At 39.9% G+C, this 26963-nt stretch overlaps 1 protein-coding gene across 3 annotated transcripts in view; it reads right to left on the reverse strand.

The window, feature by feature from the left end:
- myo16 (myosin XVI) overlaps positions 1-26963 on the reverse strand; it is a 119569-nt gene that overhangs the window by 24354 nt on the left and 68252 nt on the right. For all 3 annotated transcript variants that reach the window (XR_005993004.1, XM_041807525.1, XM_041807526.1), the window contains exons 21-30: positions 26809-26881; positions 22508-22660; positions 22139-22339; positions 19003-19078; positions 17817-18013; positions 16796-16876; positions 13673-13878; positions 3296-3398; positions 2539-2635; positions 2167-2440 (exon numbers count right to left, since the gene is read on the reverse strand). Coding sequence is in view for 2 of the 3 variants with exons in the window: in XM_041807525.1 (XP_041663459.1) it covers positions 2167-2440; positions 2539-2635; positions 3296-3398; positions 13673-13878; positions 16796-16876; positions 17817-18013; positions 19003-19078; positions 22139-22339; positions 22508-22660; positions 26809-26881 (1461 nt within the window). In the remaining variant the exon portion in view is untranslated. The remainder of the gene's footprint in view (positions 1-2166; positions 2441-2538; positions 2636-3295; positions 3399-13672; positions 13879-16795; positions 16877-17816; positions 18014-19002; positions 19079-22138; positions 22340-22507; positions 22661-26808; positions 26882-26963) is intronic.

Below are 26963 nucleotides of genomic sequence, written 5' to 3' on the forward strand. Positions count from 1 at the left end.
TCATATATTTCAAATGAACTTGAAATAATTTAATAATACATACAAGCAGGGATAAACAATGTTGGCCAAATCTGATACTCATATATTTTCTTTCTGGGGTATGCATTGTCATTTGAAGATTTATATTATTATAATTTTGTAGGATTCTTGATTGCTTTGTTTAATATTCATATCAGAGGTTCTACAACTGCGGATCAGGGTCAAAAAGTGGGTTGCAGGGCTGTTGTCAGTGGGTTGTGAATGCCTGGAAAAAGATTGTAGTTAAAAGTCTGGAAACCCTGAGCAAACAAAAACATCCATATATTTCCTCTTTGTTTTGCCATGATAATAAATTACAGTTGTTTTGTTGGGATGTGGACTTATTTTATGTCATTATATCAGAATAAAGAAGCTTTCTTTATCATAACAAAGGGAGAGAAAGAAGGCTTTGCTAATTTCTCAAGATCTCCAGAAATAGAAAAACGTGTTATTGGAAAATGTCATATAATAAAATGTATGCATGCATATCCTCTCAGGTCTTGATGAACTTTTAAACATGTTCTAAGGTCCAAGCTGCACTGAAACATTTTTCATTAAATAAATTTGATTGACCACATTTTTGGGGGAAATTGGGGTTATGATGTCTCATTAAGGAGGTGGTAATGGGTCCTGAGGCTAGACCAGTTGGCAACCATTGAATCGGATTATGTAAAGAAATTATCTTAAAGTGACAACTTTTATTAGGGATGCACAATATTATCAGTATCTGCATATATACATATTTTTTTAAACAAACTATCTGAATAGTCAGACCTTTGTTGGCCAGGTCTTTTTCTTTGTTCATCCACATTAGTTAACCTTAAAATATGCTCTGAGGATTGAAGTCTAATTGTTTGCTCATCCTTGACTCTCACGTGGCTTTTAAGGACCTACATCTTAGGTCTAAACTACTTTTACATATTGGTATTAATATCTGAATCAGCTAAAATGAATAATTAAATATCAACAAAAATTCAGGACCATGTATTTCCACTTCTACCTGCTGATCCGTATGTTTTACCCAATACTTGTATCAGCAGCATGTGCCTGAAAACAATCATTAAAACTGAACTGGCACCGGTTAACCTGAGTACAGCCTGAGCAACCTACTAGCACAAGCAGAAAAAGAACTGTTTTCATACCTGGGAAACCTACGGTGTAAGAAATAAATTCTTTAAAATCCTCATTCTCTTCAAATATATTGCATTGTATCCAAAGTTTTGCAATGAATTTTCATGTTGAAATAACAATGCCCTAGATATAATTAACATCATTATGATAATGGTCTCTAAGCAAAGCAGAAAAGATGATCTGGATAAAAGAAACTGATCTATACCGCATGAAACTATGGGGAGAGGAAAATATATCATCTACAAAAACATATAGGTTTATTTGTGCTTAAATGCATGAACAATTCACAAGACTGTTTATTTCAAATATTATGAACGTGGCTTTTCATTAATTTGGTATCTTCTCTAACGAGCATCTAAACCATTTCTTCCCTAGCTCTCAAGGGTAATTCCATATTCTCCAGGCGTCACAAGTTACATTAGAAAGAGGTGATGCAGAGATAAGGATAGCGTTCCATAGGAGGAACACAATACTAACACAATCTGATAACAGCACTCATTATCTGACTATCCATCATGAAACTAACAATTAAAAGCCCAGAGCGTAAAGGGATACAATAACATCATTAATCACAAGTACAAGAACACACAGGCTCACATGTGCAGCACACATACACACAATTATACACAAAACACAATTATTAAGGCTAATAATACCTTCTTAGCCTCATAAATCCTGTGAATGACAGCAACTGTAGATTGTTTAATTTCAAGTTTTAATAATCCTGCAGCCTCTATGAGGTTTTCACCTTTATTTGAATTAATTGCCTTAACCTGATTAAAAAAAGCTCTAGTAAAGTGAGAATGCATTTGGGTTTGATGCAATAATAAGAACTTAAAAAAGCAGTGTCATTGTGTACCTTCAAAACAAAACTAACTTTAAAAAACAGGGCATGTGACAAGAACTAGACCTAATAAAGTCAGAAAGAGGATACAGGACTGAAGGATAATTTTATATCCTCAGTACTTATACTCATGTAGCCTTGCCTCGGATTTCTGAAGGTATTTGCTAGTTTACCTCCTGACAGGCTGATCCTCCTCTTTGCCCACTGGTTCAGGCCTCTCCCCAAGCGGTGGACTGTTACAAAGGGTATTAAGGAAACTGCTTCCATGGCAGCGCAGGCGATCACTCTCTCTTGCGATGTCAGATGCGTTTTGGATGACCAGCTGGTCATAGGTTCGAAGCCCCATGTCTTCTGCCCCCTGCAGGAAACGCTGCACACTGCACTCTTCTTTATGCTGCAGCGACAACCTGCGATGTACACGCTGTCTGGCCAGCCAACCACGCACCACTAAGAGAGGCGGGGAAAAGAGAAAAGGAGGAGAAGAAGACAACATTCGAGGTATCTGACCCATATATGTGGGATTTATGAATTCATTCTGACATTACCTTTCTGGCAGGTGATGATCTTTCTATGAAGCTGGTAGCAGCGGTCGTTGAGCTGATCTGCCTGCCAGTATCTCAGAAACACTTTACTGGTGCCCATCTACAAACACAACAACATACTGGGATGAGATGCAAAAGCAATGCTCTAAAATGGAATTCTAATCATATTCTGAGAGTCCAGCAGACCAATGATGTTGTCTTCTCTTGGAAATCTCAGAGGAGTGTGACTTGCTGTTTGAGGGATGGGATATGTATAATAGATGTGGGTGTGGAGTGTGGGCAGGGTGTGGAGTTTGCATGGAGACAATGCTTTCACTTCCTGGGCTTAGTGGGTATTAGGCAGGGCCCACTGGGGTCACTCTATACCAGGTGCACAGAACAGTGGGGGCCACAAACTTCCACAGACACTATTCATTCCACCACACGCTACTTGTAGAGGTTGTGTATGTGTGAAAAAGGTGTCTGCTGGGCATTGTGGAGGAGTGTGTGTGCGTGTGCGAGGCGGGAGTTGATGTGACCTGTGAGGTCACACACTCAGACACAACAGCAGTCTGGCAGACAGATCATAGAGGGAGGGGAGAGGGGTCCATGCTGCTGCTGTTTGTGTGGGTGTGAGGTGAATGATGATGAGGTGAGACAGCTGGAACGAGCTGTCAAAGATTCCATGGGATCTTTCAGAACCAGGGTCAGGGATTAAGACATTTGGCAAATCTTTTGTTATTGATGAAGACAGAAAAAGAGGCAAGACACAGAAACACACCTGCCATCCCTGGAGTTTGGACTGTTGCAGGACTGAGCGACATCTCTCTTCTGTTGACAGTTTTTTCTTGTCTCCCAGAGTTGGGATCACGAGGTCTTTGTATCTGAAACGAACAAATAAAAACAGAAAACATGAGAGCAGCAGAGACAAAAGATCTTAAAGTGCTGAACTTAAAATTTTCAACGAGACCAACAGAAAGCCTCCATTTCAAAAACAATGGGTGCAAAGGTCAGAGGGGTCATATGGCAGCCGAGCTAAACAGCATCTGTTCCTATTGGTGTTGCCCTGGGCAACCGTTTCTATAAATGGTCAGTGGGATGGAGACAGTGGTTTGTTTGTGGCTGAGATGAGGGGGGTGAAGGTGAAAGTGGATAAGAGAAATGTTGACATATAATTCAATGACCAAAAAAAGCCATCTTTCTCTCTTTGTTTATCAATCTATCACTATACAAGCACAGTCACAGAGTGTGGATTTTTGGGTTTTTTACTCAATTATGTAGACATGTAAATATAAATAACGAAGGAGGATGTAGTTGGCACTAAACCTCTGGAACCAGAGTTGTTGTATACCACAACAAGTGACACTGTTTCTAAAACAAAACAAAACAAAAAAAAACCTGCTGAACCATTAAAATTGGCCTATTTTTTCCTTTTTGAAGCTAGCTGTTGTACCAGTCCAGTGCTGCTATCCATGCAATCAAATTACTTACCAAAGCATTTCTAGCAAGTCTGGAACTCTTTAAATATTAAATCCACACCAGTAAAAATGACATTGAACCTCTTTTTTTAATCTATTTTTTGAGTGTTTCTGCCGCTGGCAGCTAATGCTAAATGCCATTTTGTATCCTACAATACTTTGTGATGAGCTGTGACAACCATTGGCAGGCTTTTCGTCGCATATGAGCAATAATATCTGATTTGGGTCACTTAAAACTGCAGTGTAATCACAGCCATAGAGAAACTAAAGAATCCAATGGACATTATATTAAAAAAACAAACAAATAAATCCAGTATGTTGTAACCTTGTAAGGCCAATGGACTGGCCAGATTGTCTGTCATGAGGTGGCTCCATCTTGCAAAGATTCAATCTGATACACTTGTTCTTAGTCAGAGAATGACCAGAGCAATCACCAATCATTTTAGTAGACCACTGAAGAAATTAGCATGATGCAGCTAGAGCTGCAGTTTTAGCAGAACTGGACCTTTTTTATTGAAAGAAGAGCAAAGACAGGCACTGAAAGCTTTTCTTGACAAAACAGATATGTGTCTCTTCTCCCAACTTCAGAAAGAATTTAGATTAACCAACTGGCTCCTGTGAAAGTATACTGACGTGGTAATGCCTGCCTGATGAACTCACATTACTCCATGGTGACGTCTACTATGCCATGTGTATTGTTGCTCTGATTGGCCCATTATGAATGTATCTAATCAGCTCCTGATTGTTCTTTCTACTCTTCTTTCATTCAGAATTGGAGATTTTATGTTTGAATTCACTTGTTTTCTTTGGTCACTAAATGAATAAGCTGATATAAATAAATATTTAGGGAAACGTTAATAATAAAGGACTACACAGTATAAAATAAGTATTTAAATATGTCTTCTTCCTGAGTGAAACAGGAATATCAGCAAATTAAACATAAAAGCAAAAACTCTGGATCCAGAATTTGTGTGTTTTTGTCAGTGGCCGTTCTGTCCCTTTTGTTGTCAATCAGGAGCCAGCTGATGATGTCACACATCTAATGAAGGAAATATAACAAGCAGATGGGTTGAGGCATAAACCACTTGTGTTGTCAATAGTGAGTAAGTGAGGGCATGTGAATGTTGGATATGTTTGATTTGCAGGAGTGGGGTCCAACTGAACTCTCCCTAACCCTCTCTGTATGGAAATACTGGTCCTACAGACAGCGCATGCTGTCCCACCGGGCCCATAAAACACAAAGGAACTCTGTAAACCCATGACCTCTCCTATGAGGATATGAAAACCACCGATGGTCCCAGCTTTAACAAGACCCGAGGGGGCTTCATGTGGACTTAAAGAAGTGAAATAAGGCTTTTGATAAGAGTTTAAATGGAAGGCTGCTGGACGCTAATGCTGCTCTCTGTGACCAAAGGGCCATCAGTTACTGCTATTATTGAGCATCACAGAGATGGTAAAGGCAACACAGCTGGTTTCTAAACCACGCATTTTGTAGTGGCTAATCATATCCATCAGACAAACTTTACTATGCCACATCCTCTGAGATTTGCTTCATTAAATCATGGATTTTCAATCCAGACATCAGCCAGAGTGATAGATATTTTCCTCTAGCGAACATAATAGCCTACAAATGTTCAAGTTTATCAATCACTGAGAGATAACAAGGACCCACTTGGAATTGAACATTTAGAAAACATAACCCTCATGCTTTTGAGCTGCATTTGCGATATTCTCCATCAATACTGATGTCTCTTTTTCATCCAGTTTGTGCCAAAGAAGAACTGAAGAAAAAGACAATGCAGAGATTTATATAATCAAGGTTCAAATGGCAACATTTGACCTCACAATTTGGCAGAAAATAAACCTGGCCACAAAACACAGAGCGTATCATAAAAGACAAATAAAAGCAACAGTAAAATAGATTTCCTCATAAATCACTCCTGTTACCAGGACACTCATGTAATTTGCTTCAGGCAACCACTACGACTTAGTGAAGTGGCATGCATGGTTCCAGTGTGCATGTGTGTTTGTGTCCAAGAGAATACAGCAACCTCAAGATTAATGGCTGATTTATAGGCCTGTCAATTTGATTAGTCAAGGACCAAGGCCTGATCTGAAAGGACGACAAGTGGAAAGAAAAAAGGAATAAGACACCGCATGGAATTGAGATATTCTGTGTGCATATGAGAGAAACAGAGAGATATGGAAATAAGGGAGCTGAAAGGAAGAAATAAATAAAAAAAGTCGGGAACAGGAAGAAAAAAAAGAAAAGAGACTGGAGACAAGAAAAATAAAGAAAACGATTTTTCAGGAGAGAGAGCATGCCGGGAAAGAATGAGAAATTGTTTGAAAAGAGCTCTGTGATGCAGCAGTGTGATCCACCCCCACCCTGCAGTAGCTCCCTTCTAAGCCAAGGCTGTGTTCATTCATTGGCTGTGTCTGTGTTGAACAAATAGAGGAGAGAGGCAGAGATCTATGAATGGCAGCCGGGCTGAACTGACTGGTGTCTTTGTGAGCGACAGATCCTTAAATGAAGCATAACCTTATGTATAAACAGCCAAACAGAGACACGTCAGACAAGTGCTCACTCAAATTGTCATTTTTTTATGAAAACAAAACAAAACAAAACAAACAAAAAAATCCCCCAAAACAAAACAAAGCAAAGAAACCAATAATGGAGAATAACTTACAACTTTGTAAAATGTAACAGCAACTTCACAATTTTCTCAGCAATGATTTCATAAAAAGCAAATGTATTTCCAGTAGAAACAATCATTAAAAAGTGACAAAAAACAGTAGCGCCTACATTACATGTAAGCAATAATTAGGAGGAAAATATTCTAAATGGAAAGCTGAGTGTTGGGAAAATGAGAAGATAAAAGGGCTGAACGATTTGGTAAAATAAACTAAATGCAATATTTTCCCCAGTATTGCGATTGCAATTTGATATGCAATTATTCCTTAAGGTAATCTTAAGAATTTTCCAGCAAACACAAGCAACGAATCTTCATATATAAAAACCAACACAATATGAGTTAAAATTGGAGATGAACAATTTAAAAAAAAAAAAATAGCTACAGTAGTTTCTGGACTATAAGTCGCACTTTTTTTTCATAGTTTGGCTAGTCCTGCAACTTATAGTCAGGTGCGACTTATATATCAAAATATATATAATTAAACATGTTTTTTAATGTTAATTCATACTGAGTGACATGCACAAGGAGTAAACATTACCGTCTACAGCCACAAGAGGGCGCTCTAGGCTTGTGACAACGATATGCTACATGCTATATGCTCCTGTACCACTGAAAAAATTAACGAAAATGGTAATCGAGCAGCAGAAAGAAAGTTTGGAGTGAGTGAGAAACTTGTGAGGGACTGGCAAAAAGCAGAGGTTACTCTTACTGCAAGGAAGAAAACAAAGAAAGCTAATCACGGCCTGAAAGCAAGATGGCCAGAGCTGGAGGAACGAGTCCACAGATGGGGGCTTAAACAACGTGCTGCCAGGAGAGGCTTGTCAACGGTGCAGTTACGTCTCCATGCCCTGGTAGTTGCCAAGGAGATGAATATAAATGACTTTGCAGGCGGGCCTTCTTGGTGTTACTGCTTCACGCAACGCAACCGCCTCTCTATCAGAGCATGGACAACGGTGTGTCAGTTTCTAAATAAATGCAACTTATAGTCCAGTGCGACTTACATATGTTTTTTTCCTCTTCATGACGCATTTTTTGACTGATTCGACTTATACTCCAGAGCGACTTATAGTCCGGAAAATACGGTAGTTGTGATGATTTTTACTTGTACTGCAAACTGGATATGAATTATTGCACTGAAGGGCACGATCATTTTTATATCATCTTCATATTTAATCAGAAAAAATGTACAAAAAACAAAGAAAGTAGGATTTTTTGTAGACTATTCTAAAAAATGGAATGATTGCATGATATGTTTTGCACAACATCTTTGCTGCAAAAAAAAAAAAAAAAAAGTTTTAAAACAGTATTTTGACTCAAATGCCAGGTTAAAGAAATATTGCACCTTCTGGGATTTGAAAATTGCAGCAGGCCATAGTGCGCTTTAATCTAATTTTAGATTAATTGCCCAGCCTTAGAAGATAAATTAAAATCTGGAATAAATGGATGAAATAGAATAGTTGAATAAAATAATTACAACAGTATGACAACTAATGTAAATCTTACTAAACTAAATCTGACTGGGGATTTAAAACTTGCAGTTTACTCAGACATAAATAATTTAATATGATAAAGACATGCATACAGATGCATCAAGGATTTAAACTGCAATAACCATTTTGATGTATGAGGAGCTGTCCTTCAATCCATAAAACACACAATTTAAAGTCAGAGGATGAACAATTTAACAAATTTCAGTCATTAAAACATTGAAGTGTAAGGTATTATGATAAATAAAGACTTCAGCTGATATAGGTCAGTTGGTCCAGCCTAAAACTCCAATAACTCATTTGTTCAGCTAATATTAACAGCTAATATAAGCAGTTTTTACTTTATTTTTTCAGTGGAGACAGTCAAAGACACTGTGGTGCCCTTATTTTCTATCCCTGAGAGAAGGAAGATGCTACTGTGAGTTGTATCGAGCTGCTGCCTGACTGCTACGGTGTGCCTTGAATGCCCAAAAACAGCTGTAGTGATTACAGAACAACAGAATGGCCAGCAGCAGCTCATGATATGCATCTGTATTAGTGATTGATGACCTCCATTTGTGTTTCAGTCAACTGGACAATGTCATCGAGATTCTTCTCTGAAGTGAGATCAAGTTCAAGTAGAGCAGATGCTCTGCTATGTGTTTATTGCTCAAACCCAAAAATAACTTTCTGGTCTTGTTTTGGTTTTGCATACTGACAGTGTGCTTACAGAGTCTGCCAACACCTACAAAAGAGTCCACATATTGTAGACTCTTGTTTTCTGTATTGATAAAAATCTAAGCTAATTAAACAATGATGGCAGACAAGAATCACAGACAATCAGCAAGGCAACATCAGGGTTGCAAAGCAAGGTAGACAGAACTACTCGGAGGAAGGCCTTTCTCTGAAAACCAATTTTAAAAGCCTCCCAAGGATGCTGATTGACAACACCACCTTTTACTTCATTTGAAGCTGTCATTCAAATGCATCAATGAGTTTTATTCATGATCTCTTTACACAAGAGTCCTTCAGCAGAAGTGAGGTTCTGCAGCAGATCTGTGGTTTTCACTTATGCATAAACCAACAGAAAGGAAGCATCTGTATTCTCTACATCAGTACAGATGCTGAGGCTACAGATATCAATGCAGTAGAGTGGGTGGAGTGCCTTTCTTTTCACATAACCAACAATTCCAGCAAAGATAAATGAGCTGGCTTCTATATAACATCTGGACAATCTGTAGTTTAAATTTGCCCATGAATGTGGATTTAAATTGACTCCCTGATGGGCAGAGATAGAATTTAATTTACAACTCTACATTCACATACGGGTCTATTCACATTCCCTAGTAATCCCCATGGATATGGGATATCCTATGTAGATCGGACTAAACCTGCTGGCCAGGCTTAAGGACATACAGTGTGCTGGTTGGACTACACAAAGCATGTAGAAAAAGATTGGACCCCATGGCAGAGGGTAAGCTTTTATCCAAAGATGTATCCAATTTGAGTTTGACCATGATGAGCTCTAGAAGGAAGCAGATTCAACATATGCTGCTGTTACAGATTCAGAGAAGCAGGTAACCAGTTAGACAATTCACATGACAAGAACTGTTTCAGTTGACTCAGACATAAGATCATTATTTGTGCTCTTGGTGGGCGCCTGCTGATTTGATTACCCTTTGTCTTGACGTAATGTGTCCAGCTTTGTCCATCGTTACATTCAACAGCTGTTCATTGAGGAGGACTGGAGGCTTAAGGCTCACCTTATCTGCCCTGGCAGTCGCATGGCAGTGAAGAAAGCAGAGTGTTCAGCAGAAAGCTTGTAACCACATAACTATCACACCTAATGTTTAACAATAGGCGTCCCTCTCTGCTTGGACTCCACGGACAGTCAGCTTAAAGCAGCTCTAATCAAAGTGTTTATTAATCTAGCTGACTTTTGAGATATTTCTTCAGAGTTTGAAAAATTGAAGGTAGCTTTAACTGCTCATTATTTTCTTTTAATACTTGAACTGAACTGTTTTAGCTTCCTACATGAACATCTTGACTCCTCAGTTTCCAAGGATTGGCAAAAGCTTTTGGCATGTATTGCGACCAGTGTAGTAGCTTTTTTGTGTGGCGTCTCAATATATAAAGATGACCCCCCCAACTACATGCTTTTTGGCACGGATCCGTGCTGCAGGCACACCCCTTTATAAATCACTTGGTAACATTTAAACCGTAAGTCGTAGGCACTTATTTGTTTTTTTTTTTTTTTTTTTTTTAATTTAATCTGAAAGCTCTCCATTGTGCCTTTCTGATTATGTCTTCCATGCATTCGTAGCTCTTACAGAACATTTTCTAGTGAGCCCAGAACTTGGCTGACTTTCCGAGGTCTCTGAGGACGGTGCTGTAAATAACAAGAAGTGACAAGTTTATAAGAACGACAACTTTTGAACCATAATTCATAGACATTTGCTCTTATTTCCTCTGAAAGCTGACCTTTTTGTTGTTTGTTTGCTACCCTCGATGTCTCCATAGCCCTACAGGACGCTGTTCTAGTGAGCCCAGCACTTTGGTGACTTTTCAGGGTCTTTAAAGATTGAATTGTTAGAGCTGAAGCGTCTTTTTATCCATTTTTAATCTATTTTTGATCATTTACTTCAGCTTTCTGCCCAGGGCATCGCTATATTGTTTACCACAATGTATTGTGGGAGGGGCAGTCAACCACTCTCTACTGCTTTAAGGAATGGCACAAATGAATCTAAGGGTGCGTTCACACCAGAGCTGTTTGGTCCGCTTTAACCAAACTCTGGTCCGTTTTCCCGGATAGTCCGGTTCGTTTTTAAGTGGTGTGAACGCTAACACGAACTCTGGTGTGGACCAAACAGGTGGACTCTGGACCGCCTGAAACAGGTGGTCTCGGTCCGCTCCCTAATGAACCCTGGTGCGGTTCGTTGGAGGTGTGAACGCAAAGCAGACCAACTTGTGAACCAAAGGCAGGATGAGGCATAAACTGTAATGATATATGTATGTGATTTAATACGCTCAAACATGTCGGTACCTCCCTTGACAGGACAGCTCACCACCTTGCCGGCTGCTCATAATGCCGAAATGCAAGAGCAGAAACCACAAGACAGTGTAAATTCTGTGTTTTTTCATTGTTTATGTGGAAGAAAAGACCGGTGGAAGGAGTTTTGTCTTCTTCTATGCCTTTTTTTCTTCTTGGTCGCCATTTGTTTGTGAAGACAGCGCCCCTAGCGGGCAGAGGTTGTAGGTGTTCAGACGGTTTGGTCCACTTGACCAAGAGAGCAGTGTGAATGCGAACCAAACCAAAGGAAAGTGCAACAATGTTGCCATTTCTGTTCCAAAACGGACCGAGTCCCCAGACTATCAGGTGTGAACACGACCTAGGGTTTCAAATACATGGGCCAGACGTGGCCATCAAACAGGCCGGTTGGATCTGGCACTGTGTAGTTCCTAGAGCTTTTTCTTTGTATATATTTGGATATTTTGAAAACCAGTAGTCAAAGAGTGTTTATTTTTCACTGTTGTGTCCCCAAGAGATGGGAGAACAAGTCTGTTTAAAGAAAAGGCTTAGTCACTAATGTTTTCTGTGTGTTAAAAAAAAAAATCTGAGTTTCAAATTCTGATATGTTTATCTACAACATCACTGTTGTAGATATATTCTTAAAGCCCAGGTTGTCCAGAAACGTAAGACGTATAGAGCTTGACTGTGCACCACAGGGTTGATGTTTTACAACCTTTTAAGACAAAAAGTCCAGACGAGACATGATGGTGAAAAAATTAGCTGTGAGCTCTGTTAAACCTATAATACATGCCATATCGTCTGCCTCCACACTATCTTGGCTGTTTAAAAGAGAAAAAGGACTAAGCCCTAAAAGAATTTAAAACTGAACAATACAAGAGTCTTGTTTAATCAGAAATTGGTAAAAAATTGTGAATTATGTGCTGAAAAATTCCCCCAAATCCATTATTGAGTTAAAGCCAACAAGTGGGAGTTTATGCCATGCTTCCCTGATAAACACACACACACTACCTCTCGGACAAACATATGGTTGAAATATTTTATATAAAACCCCCAAAGGAATCTTTCAGTTACAGCAGGAAGAAGGTGAGCATTGGCTCTACAAGGAGTATCAATCAAAAACACAAAAGGAGCAGTGACAGCTTATGGTTTGACAATACTTTAATCTATATTGGACCTGCAGCATCATTTGACAAGAAACTGGTTGTCCTGATTCAATTCCATGTTCAGGTTTTCCTCATGACAACCTATCTCATGTTCACTTAATTGTATCTGGGTGTATGGTGGAAGTATAAAATATGAAGTGTCAGTGTTCAGTGCCTTCAGTGAATGATATTTCAAATATGTGTGCAATAATCTACAGCCTAGGAAGCTGCTTTCTCTGTTTTATGTTTCCCATTGGTGATTTTACTTGACAGTTTTCACAATATGAGAGTTAGATAGAATTTTTTTTTTTCTGAGTACTTAAATGCGTGATTTTTTAATTTTGTTTTTATTTTTTTTAGATTAAAGGAGCAAATCTTGACGTGCTTTATTTTCTCTTTTTGAAAGTCCGGAGGAGAACACCTACAGTGTGGGTTTGTGTGTGTGAGGTGAAGTGATGATGTTTACAGCAGGGTAGTGGAAACTTTTGGGGAGGTCATGTGACCAGCTTTGTCCTCTCTTATTATCTGGCAGGAATGTACATGTTAATCCCTTTATCCTCAAAAAAAAAAAGGAGAGGAAAAGGGGGGGGGAGAGACAGAAATAAAGGGAGAGAAAAAGAGGGAGGTGGAGACAGACTGAGGATGGAGGAGAAAGAGAGAAAGACAGAGCTAAATCTCTCAGTATTCTAAGAAACAAAGCAGTAGGAAGAGAAATTAAGAGGGACAGAAGAGATAAAGAGAGGTGATGTGGCAGAAACACTGTTTACTCTGAATCTCAACAAGTACCAAAGGGAAAAAACAACATACAAGCACTCAAGAGTGGGCCAAGGAGACCTTACACGCCAGTTAATGTTTGTGTGTGTCGGGCTGACATGGGAAATGTGATAGCAGCTTTCATCAGCTGCAGTAGACTGTGATCATACTCTTAAAAAGCCATTCAAGGTCAGCCTGTGCTTCAAACAGCAAAGGTTGCTGTGACTTGTCGCTGCTAATATGTCAGTCTGCATGTCAGTGAGTGATCCTGTGCAGTATATACCCTTACATTAATTTGAAGATGTACTAAAGGCATACTCTGTCAAGCTTTTAACTGTGACCTGCTGGCCCTGTCTTGTATAAACTGAGATCACTGTAACTTGCTGAGAGCTTTCTGCAGGACTGAGATCAGTGAAAGAGATAGAGGGAAAAGTCGAGAAAAAGAGTAATCCATCATCTTTTAGGCATTTCTTTCATTGAAGAATCTGTGGAGTGAATGAATGAGTGAAGAGAACAGTGACAGAAGGCATCAGGCAGAACAAGTTATGACAGTTGCAGCGCTCTTAATTATGCAACATGCCCGGCTGCTGACCTGCTGAGAAAGCCTGAGAAGGACAGGCGGACGGGGTATCCATAACGGATCATGCGCACCATCTCCAGCACCCCGATGTACTGCAGCTGGGTTGACACATGGAAGCTGTCAAAACTGTCTGGTTGACCGCTGGCATTGGGGCGCACGCACTCCACAAAGTGAGGCGTGCAGGACTGCAGCTTACTGATCAGCTCTGAGAGTGAGTTCTGCAAGAAGGGAAAGACAAATGACACAGATGAGCAACATGTTCTGATGATAAATATCTATAAGTGATGGGATGTAAAGAAAGTACTAAAGCAAGATAGGGAGAGCTCTCTGTCTTTTTTCTTTTGATGCTGCAAACTGATCTGCAGGCTGCAGTGACTGGAGTGAGATCACTTTGTGTTTAAGAAAAAGTGGTCTGATTTTTGGGGGTGTGTTTTGCCTCTGGAGAAAAACAACGGCACAAAGAGTTCTTTGCTCCTTCTCAAGGGGTGTTTGAGTGTGAGACAGCTTTTCTTCAAGCCCTGAATTCATTGATGCTGCATCCAAGGTCACACAGACACATAAAACCACACATCCAGATGCACGTAAACACTAACATCTGCGTTTTTGCCAACCTCAAATTGACGTCAGTTTTGTTCTGCATACTTTTAGACACAGTGCTCACCATCTCATCCCTCTTCCACAAGCGTCACAAGAAGAATTCATACACACAAATGAGTGTGCACGACACAGTGGTTGTTGTTCATTGTTCATTCATTCATGTGGAGGGCTTCATGCTTGGCTTGGTACGGCATCATTCTTCAGCCCACTCTCTCCTTCGCTGCGGTTCCCTGAGGGACTCGTCGACCACAAACCCACAACTATGATTGTGCAACACACTGCATTCATTCAGACCAAAGGTGCTGCTTCTCTGGGCAACATTTTAGCCTCCTTGCGTCATAAGCAGACACAATCTTGCTTTACTCTTGACCAAATACTGATTATTGCTTGATACAGTTATGAAATCATCACTTCTTATCTGAGCAGTTCTTAGGGGTGCATTGTTGCAAAGGCTAAGTTTGTACATAGCAAAAAATAATTTCAAAGAAGGACTAAGAGATTAAACATGGGTGAAAGGAGAATTATAATGATCTCTGTGATGAGGAATAAATAAGGATCCAAGGAAAGGAGAGCACAGAGTTTAAGAGCGGCTTCCCTTCCCTCTGTTTTGACCTTCATGTCAGTTTTAAATGCCTAATATTTTCTTTTATTTAAGAAGAATTACCAAGAACACATGAAAATAATGCTATGAAAACTAGGGATGAGCGGTAATATAATATCCCAGGGTATTTCAAAATAGTCATGGTATTGCTGTAATTACTGTCATGATTTATAATTAATGCCTTGAGAATGTGTGTCTGTTTCTAGCAGTGCTGTCTCTGTGTGTAGATGCTGTAACAGTGATGACAGAGCTCCTGTTAATGTCGTGAGGTTATCTGTCATGCATGTGCCACTGCACAGTGCTCCTCAAGTCAAACTGTTGAGCATGCACTGCTAGTTATATTGATCCACAGCAAAGTGAGAGTAATAACCTTTTCTGGGGGATCAGTGATGATAGTTTATCTGAAATGTATCACCATACGTGCTGCAGCAACAACATCAGGCACAGTTAAAACCACTGAACGTTATCATTATAAAGCATCTTTACCTGTTTTTATTTGATATATTGATGAAGCTAACTTGGTGGTTGAGTTGGGTGCAAAAGTAGTTTGTAACTTTTTATAAACTTCCCATGTGGTTGAACGGAGCTTGCCATTAATGTGCAATGCAATATAAATAATATTTACGGCCGATCTTTATCCCTTTAAAAAGACACGAAACATCTCTCAACATTCCTAGACCTTGTCTGATAAGTCAAAGGTATCACATTTTGGTTTAATTTGATGCTGACTTACTGATGCGTTTATGTTCCTCCACTTGCAAAAACTGATAAATGTTTTTGCACCAGTGGTATGATTAAATGATGCTACATCACAGAACACATAGCAGTATTGATAAGCTAAAAGATCGATTTTCAGATTTGGAAAAATGCAGAACTGGTCCTTATGGAACCAATTATTGATCTCCATCCCTATTCAAGACAACCCAAACAGACACTTCTTGAGTTGAACCTGCAGTCGTCCCTGCTATGGAATGAACTTTGTGTCAAAAAGATTCAAACAAAACTTATTCAGTATTGAACAAAAATAAGTATTTGAGAACAAAAGAAGTGATCCAAAGAGTACAAGAGAAGGCATTCAGAAACAAACAAATTTTGAACATCTATCTTGTTGTCTACAGTTCCTGTTTTTCTCTCACTGATCAGACTTTCACTCTCACTCCTCTGTTTTGCATTTGCCCTGATTGATCCTTTGTTTGAGTCTTTGCTCTCACTTCTGGCACAAATGTCACATGTGGGCAAGCTTTTCTTGGGTGTATCCCTATTGGCCAACACGTTTTTGAGTGATAGCTCAGTCACTCCAGATGCTCCAGAAGATGTTGTTCAGTTCACGTCTGGGAAATTTAAGGAAACCAGCTGACTATCATCTTTGCATCATTTTGACTGAATCATTTATGCTTCATTAAGTCTAACTATTGATTAAACATGTTTACTTTTCAGTGCAGTACCAGATGTTTTCTTGTTTCGTATACATACGTGTAGTATCTTATTTCTTCAGCCACTTCAGGTGTCGTTTTCGCTTTGTACAGAACCTAGACCTACGCCGTCAGCTCATCCATTAGCTCAGCAGTGATGGGACTGTCACTCAAGGGACCTGGGTTTGATTCCCTATGAGTTCATATTGTTTGATGTCTGTATGTTTTTTTTTTTTTTTTTTTTGTCTGTATGGGTCAAAGTTCATTCCATACTCTGCAAGCCTCTGGAGTGTTTGAGGAAACTAGTGTGGGAGAAAATGCAAGCCAAGGAATCATGCAGCCTACACTCTTGCTGCAGCATAGAAGCCCAGGCTAATGAGTCAACATGCTCACAATTGACTTAAATGGATCATTGATTTTGACCCAGAGACCCTGTACATAAATAGGCCTGACCCTGTTTAGTGTGTGTGTGTGTGTGTGTGTGTGTGTGTGTGTGTGTGGTAAGTGGAGAGAAAAGGTTCTTACTCTAAGCTGGACAGCCACTGTGACAGGTCCACAGCGCTCTAACCTCTGCAGTAAGGAGCTTGACCCTTTCTTCTTCAAGATCTGATAATGGAAAGACATGGAGAAAATATAAGACAGCTGTGCAAATATGCATTCACAAAAACATAATTATGGTATGTAATCACATAGATTGTATGAGTTTTCTTTTTTCAAAGGATAAACAATATACACAAAAGATCGACAGTCTATGGTGCTGTGTAGGATGACTGCAGTGCACACTAGCAGTCCCATTAGACCACTTCACTGTCAGTCCCAATTATTCTGTTTCATATACTTTATAGCTGAACTCGACCCTTGGCATTTATTGTCTTATTTATTATCTCACACTCAGTGTGGTGCTGCAATATTACCTAATGTAACTGTAAAAGGCTGCTGGGACACATCGGGGAGGTGAAAGGGGTCTTATGTAAGCCTGCTTTCTAGATGGCTAATGAGCCACAGAGACACCAGGCAGGAACCTCGAGGTTACACAACCAACCAGTATTTTCAGTCAAATATGTGTAGCAGCGATGTATGCCTTCCAAACCATTGGAATTAGCATAAAATAAAGTAAAAGAAATATGGAAAAAAAAGATTTGGTTAACTGAGAATGGCTATCACGTATTTGATTTCTTTCTGAGACTGTTTATTAGAGAAGAGTATTATTATATGAAAATGTGTGCATGCTCGGAGGGTTTTTATCTCACACAACTCCAATTCCCAGAGGTTTATAAATAGCCTTGTGGTGGGAAGTTGTTCTTTCCAAAAATACTACCACTGTTTTTCCATTGATCTGCACAGCAGGAAGTTGTCCATTTAGAACAAACAGCTTCAAAATTGTTCCTTCAACTCATCAGTGTTTTTATCTTATACCATCTTTGAGGTTATCACATTCAATGCATTTTTAAATACATTTCCATTGAAATAACTATTCAATGTGCACAGTCAAGCAAAAATGGCTTAATGTGTGGCTCTTACACTGTGACAGTGTTTTGTACTGTACCTTGCTAAGGTCATGATACCTCCTGGGCTGTTGGGGGACAGTGTTGGCAGTGACAAGTGAGGCTGATGGCATCCTGTGGAGCAACAAGGCAGCTTTAGGCCCTCTTAGCCCTGCACGGCTCTGGGCTGCCGGCACCAGAGAACCAGTCTGAGTCAGCTTGGACTGGAAGAGCTGCTGCAGTAACACGCTCTCGCTGGCTGCAGGGCACAAAGCGCATACAGAGAGAGGGGTAAAAAAGAGGGTGGAAAGAAGCGACAGCATTGGTGGAAATAAGGGGGTGGTAGAGAATAATGAGGTGGGATAAACAGAGAAAAGAATAGAGGGAGAGAACAGTGAAAAGGATGAAAACAAGGAGACAAGCTCAGACGAGGAGTAAGGGTGGGGAGGGGGCATAAAGTTAGGTTTCATGTAAACAATCAGTCCCGGCAACAAGAGGGGGTGGACCATGCCACTTGACAACACGTGGAGCAGTCCACAGCAACAATGAGCTCATTCAGAAAGCCAAACATATGTGTGTTAAGGTGGGCGTGTGCCTCTCATCTACAATGCTGAAAGAAAGAGAGAGGCAGGTAGGCGTACTGGGCAAAGAAAAACAAACATGAGTCCTGGACTCATTTAAGGAGTTAATTACACGCGGCTCCAGGAGTAATTGTCTTTTCATTAAAAGCAATCATTGCTGCCACCTGAACACATACACTCATATGACTTCTCTTGCCCCTTTAACAGCTTAAGGCTTAAACTTAAAGTCAGAGGGAGATGAAATCCATAAGTGGAAACCAAGTGCGTTTGTCAGCGTGTAGAGATGAATGGCAGTGACGCATCGACTGGGGCAGATGGAGCGACAACAGCCAAGTGTGAGTGAAGGGCTAGCCTTTAGAAGATTAACCTCATCATGGGAATTATAGCAATTAGGCTGCTGGACGTTATGCTAGCCTGGCAGCCACACAACGAGAGCCTGTGTACAGCTAACCACAACACCCCACATCTGGCACCTTCAATAGACAATATACACACAGACGGGGCTGTCTGCTGCATATGTGATGAAACACACACATACAAACACAGCCACATTCACACAAAGAGTGGTTTTGTGTGCTGTTAGTTTAGACAAGAGTGCATCTTTGTGATCAAGTGTGCTCCGACGCCACAATGTGCTCATATGCTTGTTTTTTTATGGGGTACTCACACTTCATCGTAAACAAGAGATTCTGAGGAAGGGAGTCCTTGTTTCTGGTGAGGGAGCTGGTGAGGTCGTATGAAATCTGTTAAAGAAAAATCATGCATTCATTTAAAAATGTCATTAATTAAAGGACAAGTGACTATGCCATAAATATTCCAATATTGTTTTTGTGAAAGCATCTATGAGTTCTTGGAGAAGAGAATTTTGTAGCTTTGAAATCTTTACAAAATCTTTACCAAGGGTAGAGTCATCATGACACTTGAGTGCAAAAAAACATTCCTATTTCCTCGTTGTAAGTGGCCTGCTTACTACAATTTACATGGATATATTATTATGTTTTTCACCATGTGCAACCTATTTATTTGAGCTAAAAATAGACCTCTTTTATTGTCACTGGGCTGTTTGTATGTTTACCAGCCTCTAATGCAGATAAAAGGGACCTTTTTATGCAACATAGCATTTATCATGGGCCTCAAATGCATTCTATATTTCTGTTAAATAATTTGCCTGTTGGACCACAACAAATGTATATGCTTCTATTTCTACTGGTATAAAATAAAAGCCATATTGTGTGAATCAGAAATAATCTATAAAATACAAACACAACAAAATGACTTTTAGATGCAAATTTTCTCCCATGATAAGCTGAAAGTGTTTTTATTTTTAATTACATTTGTGCTTATGTGCATAATAAATCCTTGTGCAATGATAAACATAAATGCTGCCATTTGATACGTTGTATCATAAATTGGCTAAAAGTTAATTTACATCTGCAGTCCCTTGGCAGGTCACAATTAAAATAGTTAAAAAAAAATCTTAAAGAAAGCTGTTCTTATATAACACCTCCTTATATTTAATGCATAGGTAGATTTCCTGCGTCAAACAAGGGGATTTAATCAGTCTTCAAAATCATGATGTTCTTCAGATGCTGAAGAACTTATCTCTTAGATGCAGTTGTGAAGAGAAGGTTTTACAGGAAAAAGAAAATGACACGGGGAAAATTAAAACACAAAAAAAAAAAAAAAAAAAAAAAAAAAATTTGGCTTTGAGAAGAAACCAGGGTTGAATGATACTGGAAAAAGGATCTAAGGTTTTCTTTTGACTCATATTGCATATTTGATCTAAATTTTTGCATTGAAGAAAAATCCTCATTTTTATGACATTCTCATTTTAAAAAGAAAACATATACAAAATGATTAAAGAAGGATAATTCCATACACTATTCTAGAAAAACTAACATTTTAACGTTTGCATGATATGCATACATCACAGTGAAAGGTATGTTGCACAAGTGTAGAATTAAAACTTGATAAACTTTTATAAATTCTGGATTTAGCTCATACAAAGCAAACTACAGACTTTTTTTGTTCTAATCGTGATGATTACAGCTTACAGCTCATGAAAATCAAAAATCCACCATCTCAAAATATTAGAATATTGTGGAATAATCCAATTTGCAAAGATTTCCTAAGCCTTCATTCTCTCTGGTATGGTACACACAACTGCAATCATGGGGAAGATTGCTGACCTAACAAATGTTCAGAAGATAATCACTGACACCCTTCACAAAGAGGGTAGGCCAAAGAAGGTCAATGCTGAAAGGACAGGCTGTTCTGAGAGGCATGAATTGAAGCATATTAATGAAAGAAAAGTGCAAAGTGTAGTAAGGAAAGGTGCACAAGTCTTCAGAGAATTGTCAAACTAAGCAGATTCAAGAATGTAGGGGAGCTAAACAAGGGGACGGCTGAAGCTGGAGTCAGTGTATCAAAAGCCCCCACACACAGATATGTTGAGGAAATGGGCTACAAGTGCCATGCTCCTGGTGTCAAGCCAATTCTGAACCACAGACGTTATCAGCGTCTCTGTTTTCAGACAACAATATGTTTAACATTTCATTTGGAAATCAAGGTCCCAGAGTCTAGACGAAGATCAGAGAGGCACAGGATCCTAGGTGTTTAAAGTCCATTGTTTTCAGTTTCCACAATCAGTGATGTTTGGGGAGCCATGTCATCTGCTGCTGTAGGTCCAGAATCAAGGCTGTCAGTCCTCTGGCAAAAGAATTTAAAGTGCTTCATGCTTCCATCTACTGAGAAGCTTTGTGGAGATGCTGATTCTCTTTTCCAGTAAGACTTGGCACCTGCCCACAGTGAAGCCAAAACTACTAGAAACTGGTTTGCTGACCATGGTGTTACTGTGTGCGATTGGCCAGCCAACTGGACTGACCTGAACCTCATAGAGAATCTCTGGGGAAATATCAAGAGGAAGTTGAGAAACACCGGACCCAACAATACAGACGAGCTGAAGGCTGCGATGAGAGCAACCTTGGCTTCATAACACCCCAGCAGTGCCAAAGACTGATCACCTCTATTACACATCACTTTTATGCAGTTATTTGTGCAAAAGGAACTCCAAATAATAACTTATTGCGTAGAAAAACATATTTTCCAAATGGTTGACATTTCTTTATCATGTATCATTTTTTGATTGGTGTTTTACAACATTCTAATATTTTGAGATAGTGGACTTTTGATTTTTGTAAGTTGCAATCATCAAGATTTAAACAAAAAGTCTTGAAATGTTTCACCTTGTATGAGATTAATCTAGAATATATGCAAATGAACATTTATGAAGGAAATCACAGGAAAAAAAATGAACTTTAACATAATATTATAATTTTCTGAGATGCACTTGTACATGGTTGCCTAGAGTGCCACACACTCAAAGGGGCCCACCATCAGCCCTGAATAAATGAGGCCTCAAACGTAGAACAACTGTTTACTTCCCTGCTCCTTTCTCAGCTCCGCTTGACTAAGCCTCTCTATGAACCGGAGACATTTGGTGTAAATGTAAAGTTAAAAAAAGCAGTGTATATATTGGGATCGGCTAAAAAAGATTTTGGACAAACTGGCACATCAGATATTGGTAAAATCCAATATCTTGCATCCCTAAACAAAAGGTAGCATACAACGCAATATGTAAGTTAGCAGCTGTTGCCATTTAAATGAATGATTTAGGAGAATTGTGACTATTTATATTTAGAATTTTACGTCACTGACAGTCGTTAGCAGCAGGTTTTATATCATACTATCATATCCCAATGTCTATAGGTGCATATGTGCATATTTCTGTAATAAAGACAGACCTGTCCAGCATAGTGGCTGACAGTAAAGGCTGGACCCTGGTCTTTAGGTGGAGGGTTCCCATTTCCATCTTTAGTTGTGAAAGAGAGGCCATGAGTGGGACTGGAGTCCAGCTGGGTTGACAGCCTCTTGTAGAGGGTCTGCTCTGCTGGCCTTAGACTGTGGCTCTCCTCGTCTAACACACACAGCAGTCCCTGAGGCTTCTGGATGGATAATAAACATAAACAGTTACTGGCCATTACAGATAAAATGGAGACGGACAAGAGTGGATTAAGTTTAACAATATGGTGTACCAAAAAAAAAAAAAAAAATCCCCAGGCTACCACCAGTCTTTACAGTAATTTTAGTGTAAACAATCAGTGTTTAGGTACCTGAAGAAAGAAGTTAAGAACGGCTGACTGGTTGCCTTGGGAGCGTGGGGTCTCCATGGCGATCCCTTCCTGCAGACACTCAGCTTGCTCCTGCTGGAATAGCACCTCAGAGACGTACTGCCTCAGCCGCTCATTGGTCATGTTCACACACAGCTGGAATGCACACATTACAAACACTTAAGACACAAACATCAACCTGTAAAACCACACTTCAGCGCACTCTGAATGAAGCTACCTCTCTGCGGCACAGGGGTGAGTGTCTCCTTTTAAAGGAAAATACAAATACGACATCAAACATACCCACTGAGGGCACCAAGAGGGAAGTCAACGGGGCGCGAATAAGGGGAAAACTCGTGTAACACACTTGACCCTAAAATCACTGGGAACAGTTCAGAGAGACACCTCATGCATGATATATAGTAATTCTCGTCCCATTGGAGTGCTTTTTTTTGATCCCACTCAAGTATGGACAAAGTGTTCCTGCTGGGACACATGAACTCTTCCTAACCCAGCAGTCAACCAATCACTGCACAGGGAGGAGACAATAAAAATGGGTTTGTTTGTCTGGGGTGTGTGGAGCTCTGGAGGGACGACTCAGTGTGACTTGTCACATTGATGTAATGAGCAGGAGTGCAGACTGTGAGGTGGAACAGCACAGGACATCAGAGTACAGCAGTGGGGCCTGTTTCAACTTCTCCTGAACCTGAATGTGTCAGAGAGCTGAAAACTAGAAAAAATCTTAGAGCGCTTCAGTTGAGGGGTGTCCTTGTTTTCAACCCACGATTTGATGTCCCTGTTCTTTGTACTCGAAGTTCATGTACTGCCTCTTACATAAAAAGTTGTTGTATTCAGAGCTCAAATAAAGCTTTGCAGCCTTTATCAGTGAGGTAAACAAGCTCAAAAGATCAATCCACCTACAGATTTCTCTCTTTCATGTGATTGTATCAGAACAATGCCATGACCCATATTTCCTCTGACAGACCGCTGATGGAGGAGATCTGATCTGAAGGCGTGTCATTCTGTCTCCTGTTTTTCTTCCCTACATGATGGTCTGTTCGCTGTCTTCAAGCCAGTCTAGTACATTAAAGGCTTAGTCCCAGCAGGTGGTTGATTGAGTTAGCTCATTAGCAAAGTGCTGAGCAGGTACAACACACCCCTGACAAACACAGCTCTAATTAACAAGCACTAATGACCCTGATCATGCAGCGCATGTGAGGTGTGCCAGCAAACGTGTCTGCATGTGTGCGTATCCATGTGTGTACAAACAAGTCAAGAGTGTGAGGCTTTGTTGTCTATACTGTAAGAGATTATCATGTTTGTTTACTCAGGCCTCACTCCTTGTGTTCAGGATTCAGTGGGTGGTGAGAAAGTCAGTGATTTAAACAGGCTGATATTAATAGGAAGCTCCGCAGCGACAATGGAGGCGATGTCAGTGCTAAGAGGCGATGCCACCACTGGCCAAAGAGTGTCTCTTTTTTTCTTGTTTTGGTTTGTTCACTCCCTCCCCTCTATTCTCCCCTTGCACTTGCTTTTGCCTTGTCTGTGACCTGAAGAAGAGAGGTCACACAGTCCTTCCACTCAGATTAGTGAGCAACCAGAGAAAGAGAAGGGCCAATGATATCTGCGCACACACAGACATGCAAACTAAAGTCTGCCACTTGCACGAAAGCAAAGACAAACACACACTGGCCTTAATAAAGGCTAGGAAGAGATTGGAAGCTCCACAGGGAGGGGGGCATAAGCTCTGAGAAGAAGGAATGAGTGCTTAGCCTCTTGAGCACTATGAATTACACCCTAAGACAACTCACACACAGTAATATAGGGACTTGTCTGCCTTGATCCCTGCAGCTATTACAATGGGGAAGTCTATTAGGAGTGCATGCTTGATGAGCACATGACAGATTTACAGCCAATAACAGGTGAGCCCTTTAGAGCGGCACATGGTGCACTGTGTACACTGTGCATTATCATAAACACATCCTGACATGGTGAAAACAACTGGGCATTACAGATATGCTGATCCACCTGTGACTTTAAGTGTACTGCATACGCGGTAAATATCAATTAAAACACAGAATTATTTTGAGCATTACAAAGTCATTCCAAACATACAATAAAGGTTAATATAATGTAAATCAAAGTTATAATTGTGCAAAACAAGATTTCAAAACCTCTTTAAAATAAATGGGCTACAATGGATCCTATTGTTCACTGACGTTTTTGTGGGTGTTCTTTTAAAGGGATAATTCAGTGTTTTGAGTGATGGCATTTTCATCTATAGATTTCAGTGTTTAAGGAGAACACATTTGGGGCAAAGAAGCCAAGCTATACAGGGCTACAGACAGGTACAGTTTCTCAGTGCAGTTTGGCAAGTGTTTGGGAAAAGTGGGCACATATTGTAAACATATTGTACCAACAGTAAGTTGTTTAATAATCAGCCATTGGAAGAATAAAGCAACAGCCATAATCTAAGACAAATTTCCAATCAAGCTTTCTGGTTTGGCACTATATTGGGATGCAATTTTTGGCTATGTATTTTTGCCTTTCAGCATATTGTCATCTCCTGACCAGCTGTTTGGGTCTGTGGACTTTGCCAGGAACTACAACACGCTAGGCAATACCAAAAATGAAAATGGGTGAATTTGACCAAAGTGATGACTTGCTGATAACGATGGACACAATACCAGGAGACCTGGATGAACAACTTCTGCAGAAGGAGACTCAACGGCCGAAAGAGAGGGAAAGAGAGGAGGAAATTAAGTGAAAACCAGTGAGCAGAAGAGATCCCAAGGGGTGTGGATATGCAAACTGTGAGCCTTTGCTAACAAACACACTGTCACAAGTAGCACTACATTACTTTGGAACATTCCTGACTCAGAGAATAGGAGCACACACACACCAGCAGCATGCATCACTCCGCATCCAGAGTTCCCTGCTGAACTCTGGTGAGTGGGAGAGTGGGAAGAAGACATGCACCAGGAACACAGACAATAGTCTTTGTATATGGTTGAGTTCCCTGAATGATGATGTTCTGTGGGCCTTCAAATCCTGAAGATATATGGAAAAAATAGCCCTGACCAGAAGAGCTGAAAGGAAATTTGTAGTGATGCATGATATGTATTCTTTTAGCTGATACCAATAATTTAATACTACTTATGGCCGATAACCGATAAGAACCGATAATTATTTTTCAATTGTTGATTTAACATCCCTAGAAATCCCTAGAAATGTGCCATCCAAATGAGTTTATAACTGTCACTTTATTCTTCTAATGGCTGAAAATTAGACAACTCACAGTCAGCACAGTATGTTTACTTAATGAATACAGAGTGTCAGCTGTTGAGGTAAAAAACTGAGTATAAATAACCAGTTTTTGTTTGTTCTTATTGTCTTTGTCAAAGCCTGCAGGCCAAAACAGCAGATCAGGAGATGACAATATGTTGAGGCAGAAAACCAGGTTCCCAAAAGTTGCATGGAAAAAGTCTTAAACACAGAGGCTTTCTGGAGGAAAAGCCTCCACGTATACAGTGCTACTGACTGTACCCAACAGTAGCACTGTATGATCTTGCTGGTACCCCCTGTTTAAAGGGGTAATGCCAACAGAAATCACTGGAGGCTAATGCCATCACTGTTGCAAAGTACCTTACACAACCCAACTTCAGAAAAACCTAAATATATTTTTCATGAGAACAGCTGTGTTTCCTAATAAAAAATGTAAACACTCTCAAAACAGTTGGAAGGAACTTTACAGGGCAATGCTCTGTTGTTGACAAAGATTAAGGTCATTAATGATTCTCTTTTGTGGCCAAGAGAATAAAAAATCAGTCATTCAGTCATCCCTTAGATCTACTTTGAGTTATGATGTAAAAATTAGACTCACACACAAACACATACACAGATACACACCCTGGATGGAAGCTCGACTCTGACTTCTCACACACAAGCAGTCATTGTGTCAGTTCATCTGAGGACATCATGAGAGTCACGCCACAGTCAGCCGCAGACCTCACCTCATTCATTACAATTACAGACTGAAATATCTGCGCCAAAATAGAAAACAGCCCCAAATATTTTAGCAATTAGATTACAATCTGTTTGAAACTGCAGTACAGCAAAGTATTTAGAGATGACTATATAATAAAAGGCGTCCTTTTGAGCCAGTAATGTTAATAAGGTGATGTCATGAATTTGTATTGCCAGAAGAAATCATCGGCCATCAGGATGGGGAGTGGAAAACAGCATTGATGTATTTTTGTAGGGGAAAGTTGAGTGAAACCTAATGAAAGCAAGTATTTTCCCACCTGCTCAAAGCCATTCCTCTGAAATTCTTCAAACCCAAAGATGTCCAAGATCCCAATTTCCAAGGCAGGATCCCTGGATAGAAACAAAGGGGATTTCTTTAGATCAACTTTTTCTCCAGTATCAATGAGAGAACTTGTTTGCTTGAATCACCCTG

This window comes from Cheilinus undulatus, linkage group 15, assembly GCF_018320785.1.
Source record: "Cheilinus undulatus linkage group 15, ASM1832078v1, whole genome shotgun sequence".
NCBI lineage: Eukaryota > Metazoa > Chordata > Actinopteri > Labriformes > Labridae > Cheilinus > Cheilinus undulatus.